Source organism: Sycon ciliatum, chromosome 10, assembly GCF_964019385.1.
Source record: "Sycon ciliatum chromosome 10, ocSycCili1.1, whole genome shotgun sequence".
Taxonomy (NCBI): domain Eukaryota; kingdom Metazoa; phylum Porifera; class Calcarea; order Leucosolenida; family Sycettidae; genus Sycon; species Sycon ciliatum.
In genome coordinates, this window is record NC_088652.1 from 3,731,912 (window position 1) to 3,743,796 (window position 11,885).

General features: G+C 48.2%; 1 protein-coding gene across 1 annotated transcript; it reads left to right on the plus strand.

Moving 5' to 3' along the window:
- The first annotated feature begins 334 nt into the window (after positions 1 to 334).
- On the plus strand, positions 335 to 3,871 carry LOC135825933 (uncharacterized). The gene is made up of 2 exons (XM_065338575.1): positions 335 to 783; positions 1,046 to 3,871. The coding sequence occupies exons 1-2, from the start codon at positions 480 to 482 to the stop codon at positions 3,559 to 3,561; spliced, it is 2,820 nt and encodes a 939-aa protein (XP_065194647.1). The 5' UTR covers positions 335 to 479; the 3' UTR covers positions 3,562 to 3,871.
- Positions 3,872 to 11,885: the final 8,014 nt, after the last annotated feature.

Here is an 11,885-nt window from a genome sequence, read left to right on the forward strand (position 1 = left end):
GGCTGGGCTGTGAGTAACGTGAAAACTGCACATCTTGATATTTGCAAGTATCGTCCAATGCGCATGTCGTCGTACCTTCCTCTACCTAAAAAGTTAGCTTCGTCAAAGGCCATCATCAATGTGAAGAATGACGACGAGCAGTGTCTGAAGTGGGCTCTTCTGTCTGCCCTGCATCCAGCTGTGCAACATGCAGAACGTGTGAGCAAGTATGCGCAGTATTCGCAGAGTCTCAACTTTGACGGTGTAGAGTTCCCTGCAACCATAGATGATGTGTACAGGGTGGAGAAGGCCAACTCGCTGAACATCAACGTGTTTGCATTTTTGAAAACTACATCATTCCCATAAAGTTATCAGGTAGTGACAATGCAATAAATCTCCTGATCCTGCAAGATGATCTCCTTAGCCATTACTGTTGGATAAAGAACTTTAGCGCTCTATGTGCCAGCCAGACAAAGTGCAAGACGAAGAGGTACTTCTGCATGCGATGCCTCTCCGCACATCGCAGCGATACCACTCTGAAGAAGCATCAACTATACTGCAGCGATGTGAAGGCAGCGACAGTCCAGATGCCAAAAGCAGACGAGCAGCTCAAGTTCACGGAGATACAGCGGAAGATGAAAATGCCGTATGTGATCTATGCCGATACTGAGTGTCTGCTGAAAGCAACGTCTCCAGAGCGCCATGGGAAGCAAACTGTTCGTGAAGCTGAACACGTACCATGTGCAGTGTCGTATGTCGTCGTACGCTCTGATGGTGTACTGAAGAACACTTTCACGTTCAGAGGTGAGTCCTTCAGCATAACTAATTAAATGTACTGCTCAATGTGTGTGTGTGTGTGTGTGTGTGTGTGTGTGTGTGTGTGTGTGTGTGTGTAAATGTGAAATATCAGCGTTAATCGTATACCCAGTCGTTAAATCTTTATTCTCACAATATCCAGTGGTCAATAAGAGAGATAATATTTTATGAAAAAAAAGAGGAAAGAGTGAGGAATAATTTGTTGTTGTTGTTGTTGTTGTTTTTGTTCTTTCTACTTTTGTATATGTAGGAGATGATCCGATTGAAAAGCTTTTCGAAGAGCTCTCCAAGGAGGAAGAGCGCATAGAGGAAGACCTGAAGAACATACGTCCTATCATCATCACGGATGATGAAGAGGTGCAGTTCCGCAATGCCGCAGAGTGCTGGATCTGTGGCAAGAAACTGAAGGGTGCTGATCGGGTGCGCGACCACGACCACCTCACCGGACTGTACAGAGGAGCTGCACACAACGCCTGCAATTTGAAGTTCCGCATCGTGCCAGAGCACCATCCCATCCCCGTTGTATTTCACAACCTGAAAGGGTATGATGGACATCTCCTGATATCCAGCATCGGCCTCACGTCCATGAACACTGAGGAGTACATTGACAGACAAGGACGGCGTCGACGCAAGGTGAAGGGGCGTGTTACTGTCATACCCAACAATATGGAGCGGTATGTGTCATTCTCGTGGGGGAGATTCCGATTCATTGACAGTCTTTCCTTTCTGAACGCATCGCTGGACAAGCTAGTGAGCAACACGCCTCGCGACTCGTTCTTTCACCTCAAGTCCCTGGCTTCGTCGTACAGCAACAACGCCACGGGCAGCAACGTCACGGGTAGCAACGCCACGGGCAGCAGCAGCAGCAGCAGCAGCAGCAGCAGCAGCACCACCACCACCACCAGCAGCAGCACGACCAGCAGCACCACCAGCAGCACCACCAGCAGCACCAGCAGCAGCAGCAGTGCACCAGGCTCGTCTAGCAATACCCTGCTGGATCTCCTGCATCGCAAAGGTGTCTATCCCTACGAATACATGAACAGCAGCGCTAGGTTTTCCGAGACTGGTCTTCCTGCAAAGGAAGACTTTTACTCACGCCTCTCAGAGTGCCACATCAGCGATGAGGACTACTGCCATGCCCAGCGTGTGTGGACTGCATTCGGCTGTAGCGACATGGGCGACTACCATGATCTCTACCTGAAGACCGATGTGCACCTTCTTGCAGATGTGTTTGAGAAATTTAGATGCACTGCAATGGCCACGTACGATTTGGACCCGACACACTACTACACCCTGCCTGGATTCGCGTGGGACGCCCTTCTGAAACATACAGGAATCTCGCTCACTCTGCTGGACGACGTGGACATGCATCTGTTCGTCGAGCGCGGTCTTCGTGGCGGTGTTACAATGGCGTCACACCGCCACGCCAGGGCGAACAACAAGTACATGAGCTCACACGACCCTGAGCAGGCGTCAACATATCTTCAATACCTCGACGCGAACAACCTGTACGGCTGGGCCATGTCGCAGCGCTTGCCGACATCAAAATTCCAGTGGTGTGCCCCCAGTGACGAACTCCTGCAGAAGATCCTCACCCAGCCAGATGACGCAGACACTGGGTACATGGTGGAGTGTGATCTGTCAGTGCCCACAGAGTTCCACGATCGCCTGAACGACTACCCACCCGCACCGGAGCGTGTAACCATCACCGAGAGTATGATGTCGCCATACCAGCGCGACTTGATTGCAGCAGATCCTGTCTCCGGACTGAGTGCTCCGAAACTGGTCCCGAACCTCATGCCGAAGCAGCGCTACGTAGCACACTACCGTAACCTCAGGCTGTACAGTCGTCTAGGTCTGAGGATCGATGCTGTACACCGCGTGCTCAGTTTCCGCCAAGCTCCGTGGATGAAGCCCTACATCCAGCTGAACACGGAGCTTCGGAAGAAGGCGAAGAACGATTTCGAGAAGGACTTCTTCAAATTAATGAATAACGCTGTGTTTGGGAAGACAATGGAGAATGTGAGAAGAAGGATCTCCATTAGACTGCTGCGTGTGGAAGACGAGGAAGATACCATTCTCACAGCTGTGGCTAAGTCCACCTACGTCCGCCATGTCCTCTTCGACAACGGGCTTGTGGGCGTCGAGAACAGGAAGCTTGCGGTCCACCTCAACAAGCCGGTGTACGTTGGCATGAGCATCCTGGAGCTGAGCAAGGAGCTCATGTACAGATTTTACTATGACGAGCTCCAGCCACGCTACGGAGACCGCATGAGCCTGCTGTACACAGACACGGACTCGCTGGTGCTGCTGTTCCGCACGGAGGACCTCTATGCGGACATGAAGAGTATGGCCGATCAGTACGACACCAGCAACTTTAGCCCCGACAGTCCTCTGTACAGCGAGAGTAATAAGAAGGTTGTAGGTAAATTTAAGGACGAGCTCGGAGGGAAGCTCATGACAGAGTTCGTGGCGCTCAGATCCAAAATGTACGCGTACGATGGCGAGGAGAGTGGTCAGCGTGCAAAGGGCGTCAAGAGAGCGGTGACGAGAAGATTCACGATCGCGGACTACCGTCAGTGTCTGGTCGACAGGACGAGGATGTCACACGCAATGACCACCCTGCGCAGCCATTCGCATCGTATCTTCACCGAGACGATGACCAAGTCGTCTTTGTCGCCGTTCGACAGCAAACGATACATCCGAACGGACGGTGTCAGCACACTTGCACATGGGCACCACCGCATCGCACTGCTGGATGACTGAACAATGATGGTTGTGGTTGACAATCACAATTATTAGTCACACCCTGTACCATATCAATTCCATTTGTCTAATGAGTTACTGATCTTGATCTTGATGATGATGATGATGATGTTGATGTTATTATTTTTCTACATACTACATAATTTTGTTTTCTCCATAACTTAACTAGACTTTTAATATAGCTAAACATAATTGCGTGAAATGCAATTGCACAGTTGATGATGTTTACGATGATGGCAATGTTTGATGTTGATGTTGATGATGATAATAAGAATAAGATTGCTCTTGTCGGCAGCTAGAGCTTGCTCAATTGTCCGTTGTCAATCCAGGAGTTGAACTTGTCCGGGTAGCCTTTCCACTTGACCAGAGACTGTCCGGGGCGTTTGCGCAGGATTTTCTCCACGCGGAACTTGGTTTTCCTTGGTTTTCTGCAGTTGATGTTCGTAGAAACTGCCCTGAATAGGCTCGTTCATGAGATCTCGAATGTTGTAGGTGGGTGGTTGGGTGGGTAGAACTCTATTCACGACGAACACCTCTTCAGTCCAATTGGGTGTGTAGCCTGTATGTGTGTGTGTGTGTGTGTGTGTGTGTGTGTGTGTGTACATCTCCAATAATATACATGTAGCTCAAAGTGAGACAGGCGAGGATAGACATAATAGTTATCAATGAGAGCATTTGTGGAATTCCAAAATTCGTGAATGTTGACTGGGTTTGCTGACAACGCTTGTAGTGCACCACGTCAATAGCATGCAGTTCTTGATAAAAGAACTCAACTAGAGTGCAGTGCAGTTCATGACCGTATCCTCTCAGCGACACTTCTTCGCACAAGAGAATGAGCATTGCAACCAACACGATGATCATACTAATGTTGTTACTGGAAGGGGTGCTCTTCACCTTCTAATTAACAACCGACTCCGTCGACGGAGTCGACTCCGTCGGTTGTTAATTAGTCCCCTTGACCTTATAATTGGATAAGTGGTAATTAAGTGACCACTTGAAACGTGAAGTGGTTTTAAGTGGCCTAGGTGTCACATTTAATTGGGTTAATGACTTAATGGTTTTGAAGTGCCTCTCGGCGACATAAGTGCTTTTAAAGTGGTGGGTGTGGTGTTAATAAGATTGACTGTCTGGGATGTTTTTGAAACCATTAGGGTATAGCGACCCCGCCACCACTGCAGCAGACTTAGAAATGAATTACCCGTACCGTCGAAGGTTCTCGAACGTTAACTTCAATTTCAATTGTAATGTTATGTAGTGGAGGTACAACTGAAAAACAATGCATTTTACCAATTGTCCAGACCTGTGAGCTGATATGGTTGAAAGTACCTTTTAGCGGCGGTATTTCAGTTATATGCCGCTCGGGAGCGATTGACTGCCGTCGATAGACATCTGGTACGCTTCATGGAAAAGACCGGTGTCCTGCTGAACCTTCACGGTGTGCTGGAACCGTTGCAGTACATGAAGAAGGAGAATGGCTACAAGAGCCTGAACTATGCCATAGCTCTGACATGCATCTGTGCTGGCCACGACGAGATTTGCCAGAAGCTTCAGCCATATCTTCCAAAGAGCCATGTGTCGTGGGCACGATCCAGCAAGCTAATGAGTTGCAAACCGCAGCAATTTTCGAAAGACTGGCTCCGCCAACTTCTAATCCGTACAAAGCCTCTTACCCCTTTTCAGGTGAAGAAGTTTAAGCTGAATATCCGAGAGTTTAATTCTGAGGAAAAATGAACTGATGCAAAGACTAATCAAATCTTACGGGTGCTATGAACCCCGTGTGGAAGTAATTCCTCAGGAGTTGAAATGTGTGCTGTACCGTTTCTCAAGTGCCATGTGTAGGAGAAGGAGGATGAAGGGTGCTCCTGCTCCTGCTGCTGCTGCTGCTGCTGCTTCTGTTATACATGTATAAATAAAAAAACCTGACATCTTAATTTTCAATCATTTCTCAAAGAGTCATTGTCAAGTCACAAGTAATTGTTGTCTTCATCCTTGTTATTACTTTGGTGAAGAAGAAGAAGAAGAAGAAGAAGAAGAAGAAGAAGAAGAAGAAGAAGATGATGATGATGAACATGATTGTGGTCTATTTTGAAAGGTCATGATGAGGACGGACATTGTCCAATGGGTACGCTGATGCGGTGTGCTGCGCGGTTAGGAATCGCAACCTCGCTGACGAACATGGTGGAACCTTTCAATGGAGACCTGGATATGACCAAGCAGTTGTTGAAAGTCACCCCATAACCAACTTGATCTGGATTGCTGCCAAGGACATGGCTTCCTGCGGGCGGAAAGAACTACTTGATGTAGTGAAGCTGTTGTTTCCAATTGATCCAACCCCTGATGGGACAGCCCCTAGTACTGCTACTGACAAGTCTGACATTGCTCAACGCTACCTCATGAAGAACCTATCCTGCGTGTTCAAGAAGGTGAAGAGCACCCCTTCCAGTAACAACATTAGTATGATCATCGTGTTGGTTGCAATGCTCATTCTCTTGTGCGAAGAAGTGTCGCTGAGAGGATACGGTCATGAACTGCACTGCACTCTAGTTGAGTTCTTTTATCAAGAACTGCATGCTATTGACGTGGTGCACTACAAGCGTTGTCAGCAAACCCAGTCAACATTCACGAATTTTGGAATTCCACAAATGCTCTCATTGATAACTATTATGTCTATCCTCGCCTGTCTCACTTTGAGCTACATGTATATTATTGGAGATGTACACACACACACACACACACACACACATACAGGCTACACACCCAATTGGACTGAAGAGGTGTTCGTCGTGAATAGAGTTCTACCCACCCAACCACCCACCTACAACATTCGAGATCTCATGAACGAGCCTATTCAGGGCAGTTTCTACGAACATCAACTGCAGAAAACCAAGGAAAACCAAGTTCCGCGTGGAGAAAATCCTGCGCAAACGCCCCGGACAGTCTCTGGTCAAGTGGAAAGGCTACCCGGACAAGTTCAACTCCTGGATTGACAACGGACAATTGAGCAAGCTCTAGCTGCCGACAAGAGCAATCTTATTCTTATTATCATCATCAACATCAACATCAAACATTGCCATCATCGTAAACATCATCAACTGTGCAATTGCATTTCACGCAATTATGTTTAGCTATATTAAAAGTCTAGTTAAGTTATGGAGAAAACAAAATTATGTAGTATGTAGAAAAATAATAACATCAACATCATCATCATCATCATCAAGATCAAGATCAGTAACTCATTAGACAAATGGAATTGATATGGTACAGGGTGTGACTAATAATTGTGATTGTCAACCACAACCATCATTGTTCAGTCATCCAGCAGTGCGATGCGGTGGTGCCCATGTGCAAGTGTGCTGACACCGTCCGTTCGGATGTATCGTTTGCTGTCGAACGGCGACAAAGACGACTTGGTCATCGTCTCGGTGAAGATACGATGCGAATGGCTGCGCAGGGTGGTCATTGCGTGTGACATCCTCGTCCTGTCGACCAGACACTGACGGTAGTCCGCGATCGTGAATCTTCTCGTCACCGCTCTCTTGACGCCCTTTGCACGCTGACCACTCTCCTCGCCATCGTACGCGTACATTTTGGATCTGAGCGCCACGAACTCTGTCATGAGCTTCCCTCCGAGCTCGTCCTTAAATTTACCTACAACCTTCTTATTACTCTCGCTGTACAGAGGACTGTCGGGGCTAAAGTTGCTGGTGTCGTACTGATCGGCCATACTCTTCATGTCCGCATAGAGGTCCTCCGTGCGGAACAGCAGCACCAGCGAGTCCGTGTCTGTGTACAGCAGGCTCATGCGGTCTCCGTAGCGTGGCTGGAGCTCGTCATAGTAAAATCTGTACATGAGCTCCTTGCTCAGCTCCAGGATGCTCATGCCAACGTACACCGGCTTGTTGAGGTGGACCGCAAGCTTCCTGTTCTCGACGCCCACAAGCCCGTTGTCGAAGAGGACATGGCGGACGTAGGTGGACTTAGCCACAGCTGTGAGAATGGTATCTTCCTCGTCTTCCACACGCAGCAGTCTAATGGAGATCCTTCTTCTCACATTCTCCATTGTCTTCCCAAACACAGCGTTATTCATTAATTTGAAGAAGTCCTTCTCGAAATCGTTCTTCGCCTTCTTCCGAAGCTCCGTGTTCAGCTGGATGTAGGGCTTCATCCACGGAGCTTGGCGGAAACTGAGCACGCGGTGTACAGCATCGATCCTCAGACCTAGACGACTGTACAGCCTGAGGTTACGGTAGTGTGCTACGTAGCGCTGCTTCGGCATGAGGTTCGGGACCAGTTTCGGAGCACTCAGTCCGGAGACAGGATCTGCTGCAATCAAGTCGCGCTGGTATGGCGACATCATACTCTCGGTGATGGTTACACGCTCCGGTGCGGGTGGGTAGTCGTTCAGGCGATCGTGGAACTCTGTGGGCACTGACAGATCACACTCCACCATGTACCCAGTGTCTGCGTCATCTGGCTGGGTGAGGATCTTCTGCAGGAGTTCGTCACTGGGGGCACACCACTGGAATTTTGATGTCGGCAAGTGCTGCGACATGGCCCAGCCGTACAGGTTGTTCGCGTCGAGGTATTGAAGATATGTTGACGCCTGCTCAGGGTCGTGTGAGCTCATGTACTTGTTGTTCGCCCTGGCGTGGCGGTGTGACGCCATTGTAACACCGCCACGAAGACCGCGCTCGACGAACAGATGCATGTCCACGTCGTCCAGCAGAGTGAGCGAGATTCCTGTATGTTTCAGAAGGGCGTCCCACGCGAATCCAGGCAGGGTGTAGTAGTGTGTCGGGTCCAAATCGTACGTGGCCATTGCAGTGCATCTAAATTTCTCAAACACATCTGCAAGAAGGTGCACATCGGTCTTCAGGTAGAGATCATGGTAGTCGCCCATGTCGCTACAGCCGAATGCAGTCCACACACGCTGGGCATGGCAGTAGTCCTCATCGCTGATGTGGCACTCTGAGAGGCGTGAGTAAAAGTCTTCCTTTGCAGGAAGACCAGTCTCGGAAAACCTAGCGCTGCTGTTCATGTATTCGTAGGGATAGACACCTTTGCGATGCAGGAGATCCAGCAGGGTATTGCTAGACGAGCCTGGTGCACTGCTGCTGCTGCTGGTGCTGCTGGTGGTGCTGCTGGTGGTGCTGCTGGTCGTGCTGCTGCTGGTGGTGGTGGTGGTGGTGCTGCTGCTGCTGCTGCTGCTGCTGCTGCTGCTGCCCGTGGCGTTGCTACCCGTGACGTTGCTGCCCGTGGCGTTGTTGCTGTACGACGAAGCCAGGGACTTGAGGTGAAAGAACGAGTCGCGAGGCGTGTTGCTCACTAGCTTGTCCAGCGATGCGTTCAGAAAGGAAAGACTGTCAATGAATCGGAATCTCCCCCACGAGAATGACACATACCGCTCCATATTGTTGGGTATGACAGTAACACGCCCCTTCACCTTGCGTCGACGCCGTCCTTGTCTGTCAATGTACTCCTCAGTGTTCATGGACGTGAGGCCGATGCTGGATATCAGGAGATGTCCATCATACCCTTTCAGGTTGTGAAATACAACGGGGATGGGATGGTGCTCTGGCACGATGCGGAACTTCAAATTGCAGGCGTTGTGTGCAGCTCCTCTGTACAGTCCGGTGAGGTGGTCGTGGTCGCGCACCCGATCAGCACCCTTCAGTTTCTTGCCACAGATCCAGCACTCTGCGGCATTGCGGAACTGCACCTCTTCATCATCCGTGATGATGATAGGACGTATGTTCTTCAGGTCTTCCTCTATGCGCTCTTCCTCCTTGGAGAGCTCTTCGAAAAGCTTTTCAATCGGATCATCTCCTACATATACAAAAGTAGAAAGAACAAAAACAACAACAACAACAACAACAAATTATTCCTCACTCTTTCCTCTTTTTTTTTCATAAAATATTATCTCTCTTATTGACCACTGGATATTGTGAGAATAAAGATTTAACGACTGGGTATACGATTAACGCTGATATTTCACATTTACACACACACACACACACACACACACACACACACACACACACACACACACACACATTGAGCAGTACATTTAATTAGTTATGCTGAAGGACTCACCTCTGAACGTGAAAGTGTTCTGCAGTACACCATCAGAGCGTACGACGACATACGACACTGCACATGGTACGTGTTCAGCTTCACGAACAGTTTGCTTCCCATGGCGCTCTGGAGACGTTGCTTTCAGCAGACACTCAGTATCGGCATAGATCACATACGGCATTTTCATCTTCCGCTGTATCTCCGTGAACTTGAGCTGCTCGTCTGCTTTTGGCATCTGGACTGTCGCTGCCTTCACATCGCTGCAGTATAGTTGATGCTTCTTCAGAGTGGTATCGCTGCGATGTGCGGAGAGGCATCGCATGCAGAAGTACCTCTTCGTCTTGCACTTTGTCTGGCTGGCACATAGAGCGCTAAAGTTCTTTATCCAACAGTAATGGCTAAGGAGATCATCTTGCAGGATCAGGAGATTTATTGCATTGTCACTACCTGATAACTTTATGGGAATGATGTAGTTTTCAAAAATGCAAACACGTTGATGTTCAGCGAGTTGGCCTTCTCCACCCTGTACACATCATCTATGGTTGCAGGGAACTCTACACCGTCAAAGTTGAGACTCTGCGAATACTGCGCATACTTGCTCACACGTTCTGCATGTTGCACAGCTGGATGCAGGGCAGACAGAAGAGCCCACTTCAGACACTGCTCGTCGTCATTCTTCACATTGATGATGGCCTTTGACGAAGCTAACTTTTTAGGTAGAGGAAGGTACGACGACATGCGCATTGGACGATACTTGCAAATATCAAGATGCGCAGTTTTCACGTTACTCACAGCCCAGCCTGAACCACCTTGCACCCAAGCGTCCACCTTTGCAGTGATCCCGTCGAAGGCGGCGGTTAGTAGACCTGGAATGTTGCTCACGTTCAACACAGTCATAGGCCGGCTTCGGAAAAATGGAGAGGCGTAGACGATTGCACCTGCGGCATTGGGCTTCTCAACAGTGACACAAAGAACCAGTACAGCTTTGAACTGCTGGATGCCTAGCTCGTGCACCATTGTTTCATACAGATCTGGTGATAGATCGTTGAGAACACCAAGAACGTCCTTCTGCTCGTCTAGGAAACTGGCTCTATACTCTCTCAAGAATCCACGAGGAGCTGTACGAGTCAAAGTAAGTGCGGATTCTTTTCTCAATTTTGGGGGTGAAGAGCTGTCATCCTCACCAACTCCCACATCACTATCACCACCGCCGCCGCCGCTTGAACTATGCATCCGCTTCATGTTTCAAAGGAGTAGCGGTAGCACTGTTTCACCAACCTGTGATACAGTTGCGGGTGTGAGCTGCGGTTTATATACTGTGTGGAGTGTGCAATGAGAGTTGGTAGAATGCAGTACAGAGTGCATGCTATTGACAGGTTCTTTTTGCATCGATGTTCGAGATGTTTCTTTGTAATACAAATACCACCGCTAAAAGTGCTTTCAACCCTATCAACTTACATGTCTGATCTATTGGTAAGAAATGCATTGTGTTTTTCAGTTGTACCTCCACTACCTACCATTACAATTGAAATTTAAATTTACGTTCCAGAACTTTCGACGGGTGCGATCTTGGAGATGTTTCTGTGACATACAATTACCGCCGCGAAAGGTGCTTTCAACCGTATCAACCTACATGTCTGATCAATTGGTGGGAAATGCATTGTTTTTCAGTTGTACCTCCACTACGTAGCATTACAATTGAAATTGAAATTTAGGTTCCAGAACTTTCGACGGGTAATTCAATTCTAGGTCAGCTGCAGTGGTGATGGACTTGCTATACCATAATAGCTGATCGAGAAAGTGTATTGTATAATAGCATTCAAGAGGTGTATATAAGGAGCAAGGGTGAAGCACTGGTGTTTGACAGACAGTGACGGTAGAAGAGTTGGAGGAAAAAACGAAGAAGCAATCAAGGACTTGACAAAAAAGACATCATCTGCAATAGCGGTAAATGACAGTGCTATGATGATGATGATGATGTGCGTGTTGTTGTTGTTGTTGCTGCTGCTGATTGTTAAATTATATTATGTGGTAGTACAATCATGTAGTCTTTCAAAGTATTGAGTGATCAACTGCTTAGAGAACTGGTTTTTGATGTAGTCTAGAAGTTTCCATGACATACTTGTGCCATTACTCTTGTCTGTCAAGTCACTTTGATCTAGATAACGAATTGCCCACTTCTTGTTCTAGACAAGTGTCTACGAATGAACATACTTGAAAGATTACTCATACAAAGGTAAAAAAAGAAG

Excerpts from the sequence above, each read along its gene's own strand:
- LOC135825933 (XM_065338575.1), top strand. The coding sequence starts at position 480 with ATGCGATGCCTCTCCGCACATCGCAGCGATACCACTCTGAAGAAGCAT. Across the intron at positions 784-1,045 it reads GAACACTTTCACGTTCAGAG|GAGATGATCCGATTGAAAAG; the intron begins GTGAGTCCTTCA and ends TTGTATATGTAG.